General features: G+C 35.4%; 2 protein-coding genes across 2 annotated transcripts in view; both read left to right on the top strand.

Moving 5' to 3' along the window:
- LOC131928287 (adhesion G protein-coupled receptor L4-like) overlaps positions 1-17,998 on the top strand; it is a 111,089-nt gene that overhangs the window by 592 nt on the left and 92,499 nt on the right. The gene's annotated exons all lie outside the window — the stretch shown is intronic.
- LOC131928292 (uncharacterized) lies at positions 1,302-12,520 on the top strand. Its single transcript, XM_059284281.1, has 11 exons — positions 1,302-1,442; positions 6,821-6,942; positions 7,194-7,318; positions 7,674-7,962; positions 8,486-8,876; positions 9,102-9,208; positions 9,827-10,051; positions 11,117-11,300; positions 11,484-11,612; positions 11,789-12,043; positions 12,468-12,520. Exons 5-10 carry the CDS (start codon positions 8,744-8,746, stop codon positions 11,935-11,937), a joined length of 927 nt encoding a protein of 308 aa, XP_059140264.1. The 5' UTR covers positions 1,302-1,442; positions 6,821-6,942; positions 7,194-7,318; positions 7,674-7,962; positions 8,486-8,743; the 3' UTR covers positions 11,938-12,043; positions 12,468-12,520.

Raw genomic sequence — 17,998 nt, 5'->3', positions numbered from 1 at the left:
ATGCTAACTAGTCGTTTTTCTATAGATAGCAAACGTCCCTCTAACATGTCGTGTCTCTACAGATAGCAAATGTCCCTCTAACTTGTCGTGTCTCTACAGATAGCAAATGTTCATCTAACTTGTCGTGTCTCTACAGATAGCAAATGTCCCCCTAACTTGTCTCTACAGATAACAAATGCCCATCTAACTTGTTGTGTCTCTACAGATAGCAGTCAGGGGCGGAACTACCATACCGCCAGACCCCGCAATGCGGGGGGGGCCCAGGACGTTTAGGAGCCCAGTTCCGACCAAAAAACAATAAAAATTTTTTTTCAAAAATTATGTTTTTCATGCATCTTGAAAGTGGTTTTGTAAAAAAAAAAAAAAAAAAAACAGGTCTACTATAGCAGAGATTGTTGCGTAGAAAAATATTTTAAAATCTACAAGAGCTATAGTTTGAAAGGTAGGTAAACATTCACACTACTTCCATGACTTACTGCCCTTCTTTAAAATAGGGATACCCACAAAGCTTATTTGAATAGTTTTGTACTATGTATACTAAAAAGCAATTGATTCTCTGAATTGTTACTTAAATCAGAAGTACTATACAATAGTATAGCCATAAAAATCAATGTTTTCAAAATTGATATTATAAAAGCCAAAAATGAAAAAAATAAACATAACGCGAGAAACCATTCACGAATAAAGCTAACGTCTTTATATATTTTTGACCAGCATGATTATGTTATATTTAAAGCTCAGGATTAGTTTGGACAAAATTTTTTCTCGTTTGTTCTCTGAGAATGGTTATATATTGCAATGAAGTAGCCAGGGGTCGGCAACCTGCGGCTCGCGAGCCGCATGCGGCTCTTTTGATATCAAGATGCGGCTCTCCAGCTCCTTGAACAAATACTAATAATCTTAATAAAAAAATAAAATATTTTAAATACAAAAAAATGTTAGTGGCTCTTTAAAACCAGGGAAATATTGAAAATTGTAACTTTTGGCTCTTCCGCTTCAAAAGGTTGCCGACCCCTGAAGTAGACTAAATTACTCAGTTAGGGCCCCCCTATATATATATATATATATATATATATATATATATATATATATATATATATATATATATATATATATATATATATATATATATATATATATATATATATATATATGTATTTAGGGCCCCCCCCCTATATATATATATATATATATATATATATATATATATATATATATATATATATATATATATATATATATATATATATATATAGGGGGGGCCCTAGTTTTTTCTTTGCGGGGGAGCCTTTAATTTCTAGTTCCGCCACTGATAGCAGTGAATGCCCAGAAAACTACGTAAAGATACACCGAAGTTGCTACAAGTTTGTCACAGATGGCGACAGTCACCCGATGGTTGTGATGGTAACAAACTGGTGCTGGTACAGAGCGTGGCTGAGATGGTAATGCTGTTAAATTATTCTGATTTATTTTATTTCATACTGAGACTAAGCTTCAGTTGTGTGATACGTTTGTCTACACAGCGCAGCTTATAAATACTACGAGTTCAACATCGTATTTAATTAGAAAAAAATTGTCCTACGAACAATTAGTTTAAAATAATTCTATATATCTACATGTAATTAATTTTGATTGATATCGCAGTTCAGCCATGTATTTAGTCTTTAATGATATCACAGTTTGGGCATGTATTTTTTTTTTTAGATAATATCACAGTTTGGTCATATATATATTTTTAGATGATATCACAGATTGGTCAAATATATATATATATATATATATATATATATATATATATATATATATATATATATATATATATATATATATATATATATATATATATATATATATATATATATATATATATATATATATATAGATGATATCACAGTTTGGTCATATATTTTTTTAGATGATATCACAGTTTGGTCATCCATTTATTGATTTTTTAGATGATATCACAGTTTGGTCATATATATATATATATATATATATATATATATATATATATATATATATATAATATCACAGTTTGGTCATATATATATATTTTAGATGATATCACATATTGGTCATATATATATATTTTAGATGATATCACATATTGGTCATATATATATATATTTTAGATGATATCACATATTGGTCATATATATTTTTTTAGATGATATCACAGATTGGTCATATATATATATTTTTAGATGATATCACAGTTTGGTCATATATTTATTTTTAGCGCAATTTCCATTCTGGAGAACTGCGTTTATTAACCCGTCATTTCTGGATGTATGGATGTATCAATGAATGAATGGATGTGTGTCCGCAGCTTTAAGTCGTATCTCCTCCTCAACGAAGTAATATCGAGGACTAGTTCCAAAAGCAATTATGTTAAGCAAGTTACGATGATGAACATAGGCCATAAAAAATTCCGGGTTTCTTTCATGGATTTCCCGGAAAAACCAAAAAAAACCTTTTAAAAATGCAGTTTTTGGCCCATATCTCGGCAACCAGACCACTTGGCGACTTGAAACTTCTACCAATCGATTCCTGCTATAATTTAGAACAATATTGCCGAAGAAAGTTTTCAAAAATATCCTTTCATTCGGTCACAAAATTTTTTTGAATTAATTCAAATTTGGACCGAATTAGTAGGCATTTTTATCCAACCACATCACACGCGTCATCACGTTCAATAGTTGCGCCATCGCGTTCCCATGGCTGCGCCATCACGTTCAGTAGGCGCGCAATGGTTTTTAGTCATGTAACTCTATTGTAAATGAAACATGTAAAATAGTGAAAAAAAAATTAATAAAAAACGTTTTAATAACTAACCAATGGTTTTACTAACCCTATTCTTGATTTACGCTACGACAGAGCTATTTTTAGATAACATAAGAAATTGCGCAAAAATTGTCACTAGACTTTTTAATTACCTTGTTTTAGATGATATCACAGTTTGGTTACCCATTTATTACTTTCTCGTCTATACGTAGTATAGAGAAAGTATTGTAATCGTGCAAAAAAAAAATCGAGATTTTTACAAATCTCGACGTTTTACACCTCACTGATACGGAAAAACATAATTTTGCAATCTTGTCCGTATGTCTGTGTGTCTGTGTGTGTGTGTGTGTGTCTGTGTGTGTGTGTGTAAACACGATTACTTGAGTACCGTTACAGCTAGGTTGATAAAATTTCATATATAAGTATTTTATCAAAATCGTAGATCCGTATCAACTTTTGAGCGATTTCCGATAACCGGAAGTGGTACTTTTTCTACTTTGAATTTTTCAAAAGCCTATAACTTGAGTACTATTTCAGATAGATAAATGAAATTTCACATGTAAGTAAAAGATCTAATTCTCTACCTTCTGTTAAATTTTGAGTAATTTCCGTTGACGGGAAGTACTAATTTACGCTATTTCCGATTTCTCAAAAACGCATCTAAATTTATAAAGTACTAATAATATTGCGCACCATTATGAACATCTCTATTCGGCGTTCGCTTGGTGTGCAATACTTTTTTCTATGAGATTCTATTTTATTTTAAAAAGTTTATGTATTTAAAATGGATTAAAAATCATAACTATATCCCGAGTTCTCATCCCCTGTTGTTTTATATAAGAATATTCTAGAAAGTTTAGGGGAGATCACTTCCGGTTTATTTTTTAGATGATATCACAATCTGGTCATCCATGTATTTATTTTTTAAATGATATCACAGTTTGGTCATATATATGTATTTTTAGATGATGTCACAGTTTGGTCATATATATGTATTTTTAGATGATGTCACATTTTGACCCCCTAAATAGTCTATACCCATACTCCCCTTACATTGCGGAGTTCAGAGTATCTTCCAGGCATCTCTTCGGATGGGTGGGGGGGGGGGGACGAAGCCCCCCCCCCCCCGGAGAAAAAAGTCTGGAAGAAACACTAGCGGAGTTTGAAGGTGTTGTTGTAGTTCTACCACTAGTAGCCCCTCAATGCTCATAACGCATCTAGTGGGATGGCTTGCTCTAGAACAGTGGCTCTTAATCTAGGTTCAATCGAATCCCAGGGGTTCAGTGAGACAGTCTCAATGATTTGGCTAAGGTCAAGACACATCAAACTCATGATTGGCGATCGAATTATTGACCTTTGACGTCACGAGACACGTATGTCACGAATCGTGTCAGCGTCACCTATACAGGCGCGCGTTGATTGGGCATTTATGTGCTGTGGCAAGCATATTTTTAGCGCAATTTCCATTCTGGAGAATTGCGTTTATTAACTCGTCTTTTCTGGGAATGAATGGATGAATGGATGGATGGATGTGTGTCCGCAGCTTTAAGTCGTATCTCCTCAACGAAGCAATATCGAGGACTAGTTCCAAAGCAATTATGTTAAGCAAGTTACGAGGATGAACATAGGCCATAAAAATTTCGGGTTTCTTTTATCGATTTCCCGGAAAAGCCAAAAAAAACTTTTAAAAATGTAGTTTTTGGCCCATAACTCGGCAACCAGACCACTTAGCGACTTGAAACATGTACCAATCGATTTCTGCCATAATTTAGAACAATATTGCCGAAGAAAGTTTTCAAAAATATCCTTTCGTTTGGTCACAAAATTTTATTTGAATTAATTAAAATTTGGACCGAATTAGTAGGCATTTTATGAAACCACACCACACGCGTCATCACGTTCAATAGCTGCGCCATCACGTTCAATGGCTGCGACGTCACGTTCGGTAGCTGGGCGCGCAATAGTTTTTGGTCATGTTACTCTATTGTAAATAAAACATGTAAAATAGTGAAAAAAATTAATAAAAAACGTTTTAATAACTAACCAATGGTTTTACTAACCCTGCTCTTGATTTACGCTACGACAGAGCTATTTTTAGATAACACAAGGAAATTGCGCTAAAATTGTCACAAGACTTTTTTTAATTACTTGTTTTCTATATCGCGGCCCAGTAGTTGACTTGTGACTCTCGTGATGGTAGGTTGTGTAATTTTTAAAAAATATTTTAATCCTTTCACACTAACTATATTAAGTGAAAAAGAAAAGTGGGTGTAGGAATATGTACAGTATGGATCCCCCAAAAAAGGAACTTTGGGAGAGTCGCCGTCCTAACTGCATGCTTTGCAATGCCAAGTGGAACAATTCTAGTCTAGCACCAGCAAAACTAAGAGAACATTTCCTTAAATTAAGCTGCAGGGAGATGGGAAATACAAGAACATGTCAGTCGCTGATTCAAGGTGAAGCCACACATTTATGAACTGGTTTCTGAAAGTCAACAGCAGAAGTCACAGTGATTTGCAGGAAATATTCATTGAATATTTTTGTGTGAAAATCATATTTTAATGGTTTTGTTATTTGAACACTGATGTGTTGCACGGTTAATTTTGTTAACCGGTAAAATTTGTAGCTATGTTTTGAAAATTGAAAAAAAAATTGTATTTGCTCTATTGATTTAAGAAGAGTTTGGTAAATGCACATATGAAGCTGGTGGGGGTTCGGTACCTCCAAAAAGGTTAAGAACTACCAGAGGCGTAGCCAGGATCGTCTCATGGGGGGGGGGAGGTTCAAATTTTTTCCAGCATTATGTATATATATATATATATATATATATATATATATATATATATATATATATACATATATATATATATATATATATATATATATATATATATATATATATATATATATATATATATATATAGGGCTATATATATATATATAGGCCCTATATATATATATATATATATAGGCCCTATATATATATATATATAGGCCCTATATATATATATATATATATATATATATATATATATATATATATATATATATATATATATATATATATATATATATATATATATATATATATATAGGCCCTATATATATATATATATATATATATATATATATATATATATATATATATATATATATATATATATGGCCTATATATATATATATATATATAGGCCATATATATATATATATATATATATATATATATATATATATATATATATATATATATATATATATATATATATATATATATGCTGTATGTCATTGCTTCGCTATGATGTAAAATAAATTGAAAGTAGTACTCTGAAGAAATAAGAAAAAACACACAAAGTAGGCCGACAAAACAAAACCATTTATCACTCTAAACAAAAAAACAAACAAAATATACACACAATACAACTAAAAACAATGAACGCAACACAATCTGTTTTGTAATCCTTGTAATAATTATCATTAAAAAAGTTTTTAAAAACCCACGTTTTCTGATTGAACTAAAAAGTAGAAAATAAATGCTATACATCACAATAATGCAAGCGATCACTCTACTATGAGCGATGAAAAACGTGGTATTATGACAGTAAAAACTTTTTTACAGAGGGGTCCATGGGGGGGGGGGGGGTGTTCCCTGCCTACGCCAATGAGAACCACTGCTCTAAAAACTTCTAGATCACATTACCATGCGGTATTTTAAGGAAATTTTCTGCTGACTAGCAGGTCGCACGTTTTATAATGCCTAATGCAAAGATTGGACAAAGGTGTTTGAGTTGGGGGGAGGGGGGTGGAAAAGGGGTTTGGGTTGAGGCAGTAATTTATGATACTTGAGGGGAGTGGAAGGGTGTGGGCGTTGCGGGATGTTTTCGTGAGTGGAAATATTTTTAAAGATAACTTCGTACAACAATCTCGCATTTAGAGTTTTTTTTAGTATATTATCTTAGTTTAGAGATCTTTTTATCGGTTAACTGTACTCTGTGGACTTTGACAGTAATAATTATAACTTGACCTCCGTCACCCCCAGCAAAAACTAGAAGAGTACATGAACAAGAACAAATTTGCTGCCGGCAAATATTGGGTCGGTATAAGGAAAGAAACAACCAAGGGAGACAAACCAAAATGGTTGGACAACTCGGATGTTGCTCAGTAAGTAGGTCTATGGTAAACCACATTACAAACATTTCAAACATCATGGCGAACATACATTTGTTATACAAATTCTTCAATGCCATGTTAGATCCTCGACTTGGATCCGGTGATGTAGACCTACATTAGTACACATGCTCAACCAGAATAGTTGAGCATAGATAGGTGATCTGATTATTTATAAGTTTTTTCTCTACTGACCAATAAAATATCATCTCTACCAAATCCAACAAAATATAATTTCTCCACAGACCAATAACGAAACCCAACAGAAGAAGATACGACTGCAGCGCAATAAATTTACAACCCAACCAGTTTCAACTTGTTCTACACGACTGTGACGACACACTGCCCTATATCTGTGAATACACACAAAGTAAGGACTTGACGTCTGCTGGTGAAGTCTGATTTTGATGTATGCTTGTGAACTGTTGCAGTCATATACAACTAATGTAGAGCCGTATTTAAAAGCTAGAATATAACATACTAAATTCATGTTTCTCATATGAATTGTTTGCCACTTAATGTAAACTTGGCCCTTATAGCACATTAATGATTTATTTCATGTTTTCATTATATTGTCAAAAATGTTTAGAATGATTCTAAAAAAGACTGATGATATTCTCTAAGACATGACTGATGATATTCTCTAAGACATGACTGATGATATTCTCTAAGACATGACTGATGATATTCTCTAAGACATGACTGATGCTATCACTATATTTCAGTTACTGCCCGCCCCCAAACCGCCACTACAACTCCTGACATGTAGATAGCAGACAGCAGCGTGCTACCCACAGGAACTATCCGCCTCGACCCATCCATCCCAAAATCTGCCACCCCTGGAAACGCCAATGACACATCAGCAACACAAGAAACAACTAAACCAACAGTCTACGTCCATCCACCAACAGAAAAGACCCCTACAGTCAACACACACAAAGCTCCAGAAGTTTCTCGCAAGGAGAAAGTTCCAGAAGTTTCAAGTCAGTCCAGCTTTAGCCCAAGCAAAGTAAGGTGAGAACTACAACATGTTCTATCTGTGTGGGTGTGGCTTACATCATGTCCCATCTGTGTGGGTGTGGCTTACATAATCTCCTATCTATTTGGGTGTGGCTTACATCATCTCCTATCTATGTGGGTGTGGCTTACATCATCTCCTATCTATGTGGGTGTGGCTTACATCATCTCCTATCTATGTGGGTGTGGTTTACATCATCTCCTATCTATGTGGGTGTGGCTTACATCATCTCATATCTATGTGGGTGTGGCTTACATCATCTCATATCTATGTGGGTGTGGCTTACATCATCTCATATCTATGTGGGTGTGGCTTACATCATCTCCTATCTATGTGGGTGTGGCTTACATCATCTCCTATCTGTGTGGGTGTAGCTTAAATCATCTCCTGTCTGTGTGTGTGACTTACATCATGTCCCATCTGACTAACATCATGTCCCATCTGTGTGGTTGAAATATCTGAGCTCTACCTAAAGCAAAGTTTTCAAGTTTTCTTTTTCTTTTCTGATGCACAACTCAGAAACCATCACCAAAAGCAACTACCAGTAGAACAACTACTACCACAACAACAACAACAGGAACTACCACATCCAGGAAGACAACCACTACACCAACCACCACACCAACCACCACACCAACCACCACACCAACCACCACACCAACCCAACCAACCAAGAGAACAACCACCACACCTGCCAGCACTACCACCACCAGCTCTGTAGAAACCAAATTAAAAGATTATAAAAACTGCTACATCCCAAGTTTTGGCTCCAATTTAATGGAACAATTAATCACTGCTGAAACTTTTTACACCAACCCACGTGTGTGTCCCAACACAACCATTGGCTCAGTCAACTGGCCATCTACACTTCCTGGTCAAACAGCTCAAGTCCGCTGTAAAAACAGAAAAGGTTTGTGCCACTGGTTTTATGTTACAAAACTAATGCTCATAATGTGTTTGTCTTTTATGTTTGTGGTACCAAATACATTAAATTCCGCTGTAAAAACAGAAAAGGTTGGTGCTACTGGTTTTATGCTACAAAACTAATTCTTATTATGTATTTGTCTCTTGTGTTTGCGCAAGCAAATACATACAAATATATAAATATTATATTTTTTTCTTGCTCCAATCCCAGGTACAGCGACGTGGGCCTGTAGCCAACAGGAGACAAAAGTCTGTTGGATTGGTCAGCCTGATGTTTCTGGGTGTGTGGATGAGAAGCTGCAGAAAATATTGAACCTGGTGAGTCACCTGTTAGTTGTTGCAGCAGCTTTGGTGTGGTGTCATGAACCTGGTAAGTGGATGAAGCTGTACTTTTGGTATAATACAATAAGGTCAATGTTAATCTTAGAATATTGCTAACATCTTGCCTGAGTTTCAACTTAGACTTAGAGCCCTGTTATCAACATGCTTGATTGAGGTTCATCCTCAGGGGTTTAGGTTATCATCATGCTTGCTGTGAAGGCAAAAAAAAAACATAATTTCTTCCATAAATTTTTGTACCAGAAGTGCAGCCTATATCAGAAAAATAAATCACCCACTTGCTTAAAAAACAAATTTTCAATCTAAAAATGCAAACCTTGCTGTGATTGCTTTAATAAGAATGTATTTATTTATAATAATTTAGCTTCCTAGTATAAAAAAAAATGTAGTCATTATTTGTAAAGCTATTATGTAAATTATTTTAATATACCTACACTTAAAATTTAAAAAAAACTTAACTTAAAAAATCAAATTCTTCTTAGTTTTTGAAAATCTTATTAGTAACAGTCTGCTTTGGCCCATTCAATAATTACACTTGGCAGACTCTTCTGCTTCTTTACTGTCTGCTTTTTAAAAAATCAGCAATTCTCCTAATAGGCTAGTCTAATAGAAACACCAGCAACAAATGAAACAAATCCAACAGAGCCGCCACCAAGCGGCGAAGAAGTGGTAGAGATGACATCACAGATCAAAGAAGTGACGACTGCGAAAGAAACAACAATGGAGGATGTGTTGGTCATGTCTAGAGTTCTAACGTTGGTCACCAAGAAAAAAGACAACGCTCCTCCCAAAGATATCCAGGAGATTAAGGATATTATTGATGTGAGTACTCACTAATACTGAAAAACGTTGCTCGTGAGTTTACAAAATTTCTCCGGATTTGATTATTAAGGTTGACAGGTATTACTTCCCTTGTGTGACGACTGAAGAAAGTTGTGCAAGTTTGGAGTTATCCCTGCTTGATTAGGTGAAACAGATACCAGATCTTTTCCTTACAAAACTATTAGGTCAACATTACTTAGTAAAAATGCTTGTCTACCTCATCAAGTTTATGAAAACTTTGAGTCTTATAACAATTTATGCATGATTGTAATTCTCACTGTTAAAATATGAAACACAGCTATATTATGTAAAACTTTGTTAGACCCTTACATATGGGTTCAGTTATATAATCTATTCATCATTACATCCAACCCAGGATTTTTGTCTAAGAATAATCTAACTTGCCACTTGTTTTATGTTGCTTCCTCCCAAATGTCATCTACGTCTTCTCTTCCACCCTCTTTCAGAATGTCATCTATTTCACTTCCACCCTCTTTCAGAATGTCATCTATTTCTCTTCCACCCTCTTTCAGAATGTCATCTATTTCACTTCCACCCTCTTTCAGAATGTCATCTATTTCACTTCCACCCTCTTTCAGAATGTCATCTATTTCACTTCCACCCTCTTTCAGAATGTCATCTATTTCACTTCCACCTTCTTTCAGAATGTCATCTATTTCTCTTCCACCCTCTTTCAGAATGTCATCTATTTCACTTCCACCCTCTTTCAGAATGTCATCTATTTCACTTCCACCCTCTTTCAGAATGTCATCTATTTCACTTCCACCCTCTTTCAGAATGTCATCTATTTCACTTCCACCCTCTTTCAGAATGTCATCTATTTCACTTCCACCCCCTTTCAGAATGTCATCTATGTCTTCACTTCCACCCCCTTTCAGAATGTCATCTATTTCACTTCCACCCTCTTTCAGAATGTCATCTATTTCACTTCCACCCCCTTTCAGAATGTCATCTATTTCACTTCCACCCTCTTTCAGAATGTCATCTATTTCACTTCCACCCCCTTTCAGAATGTCATTTAAATCTTCACTTCCACCTTTTCAGAATGTCATCGCAGCAGGAAGTAATCTCGTCTCCACCAACAAATCAGCCATGTGGGAGGAAATGACGCAGGTAGATAAGGTCAACTCGGCATCAACACTTCTGGTTGCCATGGAGACAGCGACGTTAGCCATGGCAGAGGAAATTAAGCAACCGATTGTGATAACTCAACAAGATGAGAATATCGGTGAGTGTGAGCTGGGCTGTCTGGATGTTGATTGGACAGTTGCAAGTAAGAGAGTTTAAACAAACCTTAAGTATTATATTCCAACATTACAACATCCATAATTTAATATATTTAATTTAATTTCTGCTGAGAGTCTAAACAAATCTTAAGTACTCTGTGGCGAAATTCCCAATTTTTTGCCAGATCTAAAACTACACGTGATCAGTGAAGACACGTTCACCAAGGAAAACAAGACAGAACTGGTCTACACAACTGACCAATCAGAGACAACGTTCACCATTCCTAAAGAAACTTTGTTCAGCTTTAACAAAGGTCGGATAGTTTTCTTTTTCAATTTACTTTTCAATTAACTTACTAAAATACAATCACCATTAAGTATGTGCTCTATGCATATATATATATATATATATATATATATATATATATATATATATATATATATATATATATATATATATATATATATATATATATCTTTGACCATACAGAAGGTGAACTGGCCAAGGTTGTTTTTATGACTCATTACTCCATGGCTGACATCCTGGGGGTCCAAGAGAAACCAAAGACAAAAACTGACCCGGAAGTGAACGTTGAGGAGAAATCCTCCAAGAAGAAAGCGAGAATGGAAGAGGTCTGATATCAGACTTCACATAGCTAGCTACATACTCAGCGCCTCACTAGGGGCAGATGGACATGCGCACAAGCTTCCAAAACCTGTGACCTTCAGGATGAAACATGTCACTGTATGGCTATACAAATTTTTTTAACATAAACTTATTTAAGTAAATAAATTATAAATTAGTAAATTATAAATTAATTTACTTAAAGACGTTGTTTTGAAGATGCAGATAAAAGGAGACCTGTCCAGAATATCCCAACAGGATACAAGGCACGTGTTTGTTACCTGAAAACTTTTATTACAAGTGGGACGAGACTAGATAGAATATTGAGATAAATGGCCGCGGTTTCAACAAGTTTCTGTCAGGCTGCTGTTTATCAGCAAGACAGAAGTCTTCTGTTGGCCTCTAGGATGCCATGTTGGAACTATTCAAAGCTGGGCTTGGGGAAAAAAATTGGATGGCACTTTTTTGGAGCCAAACTTTTTAACAATTCATTTTTATAAAAAATGGTTGAAATAAAACATTTCACTATCCCATCTCTCCACAGCCAGTAGTTCCTACCCTTAGAACTGTCTGCTCTTTTTGGAAGATATCTGATGGGTAAGTTGTTGTCTTTCTGTAAAACATTTTATTTTGAAATTGCTACAGGTTAGTTCCTTGCTAAGAAATAATTGTATTTTAGGTCATCAAGAGGCTACTGGTCCCAAGATGGCTGTAGGGTAGCATCAACCAACGCCACATACACCACCTGTGAATGTGATCACTTGACCAACTTCGCCATCCTGCTGGAAAACCAGGCAGTCAAAGTAAAAAAAAAATTATTCATGCTCTTTTTTGTTTCATCTTTTTTTTTCTTTCTGGCTTTCTTTTTTTTACTATAGTAAAATAGTATTTAAGATCAAAGACTGTAATGGTAGTGTTGTTTTACTTGAACTATCACTTGTGAACAAATGAGATATTCAACATATAATCTTCTTTTTTGAATATGATATGATATTTTGGAAATTCATTGCAATGTTATTATTGAATTTCCCTAAATGTTAAATTTAATATTAAATAATTTTAAAAAGTTTGCTGAATTATATAAATAAAAAAAAAAAAAAAAAAAAAAAAAAAATATATATATATATATATATATATATATATATATATATATATATATATATATATATATATATATATATATATATATATATATAAAATCACTCTATTGCTAAACAAAACATTCTTGATAGAACTCTATCAACTCTGAGCAGAACCACTCTGGTGACATGTTAAAGCCAATCATAACCACACCAGCACGTAAGCCAATGCTTCTTAAAATTACTATTGCATCAAATCTGAATGTTCTTATCAAAACAAGCTTTAATTACTCTAACTACAAAATAATATATTTTTGTTATTAAACTTTGACACTTTGTTCAACAAAAGCAACATTTATTTAAAAAAAAATTCTTCCCTTTAGCTGTTTGGTGTGAAACTGTTGAGGAGTCTGGCATTGTCTTTACTAAAACTAAGGCTGGTTCCACCTACAGGACTTCTTGTAAATATAACTACACAGGTAAATCAAAAGAACTACAAGTACTCTCAATGATGTAGCTTTCTTATATTTTCAAATGTATTTGAAAATATATCTAGTAAAACAAGAAGTCTTTGTTGTAATTAAAGAAAATGGGAATCAATTGCAGCAGAAGAATCAATCTTTAAAAAGTTTAACTCCAAGGATGTCTCTAATTTTTATTTTTATTTTGTTGATCTATTGTAAATATAAAAGTGATAGGCAAGGTATAAATATTTCAAGCATTATATACAAAATAGTTGCTGCTGATAACGGGTGTTCCATAAATGTTGTCATGCTTTTAAAATTTTTTAATTTAATTTGTCTCCCCCTCCACACCGTCATAGTCAGAAAAAGAAGAAAAAACCAGAACCCCCACCCCTCCTCAAATGACATCACATCTCAGCCTACAACCCTCTTCTTTCTAATGAGCTCTCTCGACATTGGGTGATCAATTTTATTTCAATTTACAAAAAAAGGATGTTTTAAAAACATAAAATAAGGCTACTTTTCTAACATTACTTGTTAAAATGGAAAAATGTGACATCCCACTTCCTGAATTTACCCCTCCACAAAAGTCCTCCCCCCTGTAGAAATGTGATGTCATGTATGAATTTCACAAGAGTTATCTAAGTTTATTATGTTAACAAAATGATCAGGGGAGGTTTCAAGAGCCTGCAATGCTGATGGGACATGGGGTCTATTTCACCTGAACAACTGCAGCCAACCATTTTTTGAAAATATTTTCCAGAAGGTTAAAATACTTATAAAGGTGAGCAGCCAGCATAATTTGAATTAGTCAGATTTGATGTAAAATTGGGAAAGTAATTCTTTTGGAGAATGAGTATTTGACACGTATTACTATTTTGTTGAAAATAGCATGATAATCCTAACCTTTTTTGTTACCCAGGATGATAATCCTAACTTGTTTGTTACCCCAGGATGATAATCCTAACCTGATTGTTACCCAGGATGATAATCCTAACCTGTTTGTTACCCCAGGATGATAATCCTAACCTGTTTGTTACCCCATGATGATAATCCTAACCTGTTTGTTACCCCAGGATGATAATCCTAAACTGTTTGTTACACAGGATGATAATCCTAACCTGTTTGTTACCCCAGGATGATAATCCTAACCTGTTTGTTACACAGGATGATAATCCTAACCTGTCTGTTATCTGAGGATGATAATCCTAACCTGTTTGTTACCCAGGATGATAATCCTAACCTGTTTGTTACCCCAGGATGATAATCCTAACCTGTTTGTTACCCCAGGATGATAATCCTAACCTGTTTGTTACCCCAGGATGATAATCCTAACCTGTTTGTTACCCCAGGATGATAATCCTAACTGTTTGTTCTCTCAGGATGATAATCCTAACTGTTTGTTACCCCATGATAGTCCTTACCTGTTTGTTACCCCAGGATGATAATCCTAACCTGTTTGTTACCCCATGATGATAATCCTAACCTGTTTGTTACCCCAGGATGATAATCCTAAACTGTTTGTTACACAGGATGATAATCCTAACCTGTTTGTTACCCCAGGATGATAATCCTAACCTGTTTGTTACACAGGATGATAATCCTAACCTGTCTGTTATCTGAGGATGATAATCCTAACCTGTTTGTTACACAGGATGATAATCCTAACCTGTTTGTTACCCCAGGATGATAATCCTAACCTGTTTGTTACCCCAGGATGATAATCCTAACCTATTTGTTACCCCAGGATGATAATCCTAACCTGTTTGTTACCCCAGGATGATAATCCTAACTGTTTGTTCTCTCAGGATGATAATCCTAACTGTTTGTTACCCCATGATAGTCCTTACCTGTTTGTTACCCCAGGATGATAATCCTAACCTGTTTGTTACCCCAGGATGATAATCCTAACCTGTTTGTTATCACAGGATGATAATCCTAACCTGTGTGTTATCTGAGGATGATAATCCTAAACTGTTTGTTACCCCAGGATGATAATCCTAACCTGTCTGTTACCCCAGGATGATAATCCTAACCTGTTTTTAACCCCAGGATGATAATCCTAACCTGTTTATTACCCCAGGATGATAATCCTAACCTTTTTGTGACCCCAAGATGATAATCCTAACCTGTTTGTTACACAGGATGATAACCCTAACCTGCTAGTTACCCCAGGATGATAATCTTAACCTGTTTGTTACCCCTGGCTCCTTAAAACTAATTGGCGTTATTGAGCTCATAGGATAACCCAGCGTGCCAATAGCATCCTGTAAACAATGATGCAGATTGCGTCATTCGCTAAAGTGACACAAATGAACAGGATTTTTTTCTTTAACACGTAAACATATTATTTGAAGCGTTTTAAACATCAGTGTGACTGATGCAATATGTTAGCGTTACTAATGGTCTATTATTAGATGCTCGATCTCAATTTCTGATTGGATTGTCTAAAAATAGATACTAATTGCATCATTTGCAAAGTGACTAAACTATTTGGATTTTTTTTACGGACAAAATGAAACATCGCAGTTAAATATCTAAACTTGGTTGATTTTTTTTATTTATTATTAAAATAAAACGTATTACATGGCCCTCAGTGGCCCATGTGAGCCTTTGAGGGCCGAAACTGAATTTTTTGTTTGAAGCCAGATCGCACCCTACCAGGGCGTCTGCGGACACGCCTGATTCAATTGAGTGAGTGTTTTTTGTAACGCCCCATCCTATCACACTGTCTATCACAATGTTTAGACCGAATGTAGTCGCCATAGCGTTCACGGGAAAGACCAGGGCGCCAAATCGCATCCTGCCGGGGGGCCGCCCATGAAATTTTTTACAGAACCCTTCCCCAGAGTATTCTAATTAACCCACCAAAGTTTAATGGCGATGGGATGCATGGTGTCAACCCAAAATCTACTTTTATTTTGATATACCGTATATAGAGAAAAAAACAAATTGCGCCCTGTCGGGGCGCCACCCCTTCGAATTTGAATTTTTTTTTACACAGAAACCTCCGCAGGAATATTCTCAACAACATCCCAAAGTTTCACGGCTATGTGATAAGAGGTGTAGCAATGCATAAAAGACAGACACACACACACACACACACACACAAAGACATACATTGCTATATATATATATATATATATATATATATATATATATATATATATATATATATATATATATATATATACTTGCGTACCCGTCCCCGAGCGTTGCCGCGGGAATAGAAGATAGTCCGACGAAATATATAAGAAGGGATTCATCCATGCGTTACCAATCCTATATTCTTAGACTCGTGACCTTGTTTTATAAAAGTTAGTTATTTAAATGTAAATAATGCCTGCGCTTGAATCATAAATATCGGGACACGGGTTTACCTACACTACCGTGTGAAAACCTTGTGTGTACATTAATCACTCACCGAAATAATGAGGTAGAACACACTTCGGTGACCACCCATGTGTCTGGGACGTAGAGGGGCGCTCTCAGGAGCCCCCCCCCCCCCCGATTACACCATCGCATAGGCGCAGCGTACGGCCTCTGGCTCCTTAAAACTAACAGGCGCCATCGTGCTCATAGGATAACCCAGAGTCCCAACTCGCATCCTGTAAACAATGATGCAGATTTCGTCATTTGCTGACGTGACACAAATGAACAGGATTTTTTTTCTTTAACACGTAAAAATTATTTGACGTGTTTTAAATATCAGTGTGACTGATGCTGATGCAATATGGTAGCGTTACTAATGGTCTATTATTAGATGCTCGATCTCAATTTCTGACTGGATCGTCTAATAATAGATGCTTATTGCATCATTCGCAAAGTGACGAAACTACAGTAGGCTCGTCATATTCAAAAAGTTATTTTTTCATCTTTCGCAAGGTGACGAAACTGTACAGAAGGATTTCCTCGCGTTACAAAGTTATTTTTAGAAGCCTGTTGTAGCTTTACCGCTGAATATAGTAGTACCCATTACTCGCTATGAAGGACGCTCGATTAACGGAAGCCAAGTGCCAACATAGTCGCTCTGAAACTTTGGGCGCCAAACCGTGCATTGACGAAAATTGTACCCTAAATGGCACCACCCATAAGAAACTTTAGTTTTCTTTTTTGCAGAAATATTCTCGGGAGTATTCTCATCTACTCCCTTAAGTTTCATGGCACTCGGATGAACCGCATCCGAGTTTTATTTTTTATATACCGTGTATAGAGAAAAAAATCGATCTCCCCTGGGCAGAGTTTCTTCCAGGCATCTCTTCGGGGGGGGGGGGGGGCAAAGCCCCCCCCCCCCCCGAAAATTTTTTACCGCCCCCCCGAACGAAATGAAATTTATATAATTTATATAGAAAATATATAATTTTAACAGTGTCCGCCCCCCCGAAGAAAGTTTACCGCCCCCCGAAAATTTCAAGTGCCCCCCCCCCGGAGAAAAAAGTCTGGAAGAAACACTGCCCCTGGGGCGCCGCCCTTGCAATATTAAAAAAAATTTTTTTTGCAAAACCCTACCATTGAGTGATCTAATCATCTCC

The sequence above is a fragment of the Physella acuta genome, unplaced genomic scaffold, assembly GCF_028476545.2.
Source record: "Physella acuta isolate Inbredline_101_S28 unplaced genomic scaffold, ASM2847654v3 ptg001480l, whole genome shotgun sequence".
NCBI classification, from domain to species: Eukaryota; Metazoa; Mollusca; class Gastropoda; family Physidae; genus Physella; species Physella acuta.
Note: the sequence above shows the minus strand (reverse complement) of the source record. Positions and strands in the feature narration are given on the sequence as shown.

Bases quoted from the DNA above. Each gene is read 5' to 3' on its own strand.
- LOC131928292 (XM_059284281.1), top strand. From the start codon at position 8,744: ATGGAACAATTAATCACTGCTGAAACTTTTTACACCAACCCACGTGTG. The intron at 9,209-9,826 runs GTGAGTCACCTG...TTCTCCTAATAG, and splicing joins TGCAGAAAATATTGAACCTG to GCTAGTCTAATAGAAACACC. The intron at 11,301-11,483 runs GTGAGTGTGAGC...ATTTTTTGCCAG, and splicing joins TCAACAAGATGAGAATATCG to ATCTAAAACTACACGTGATC.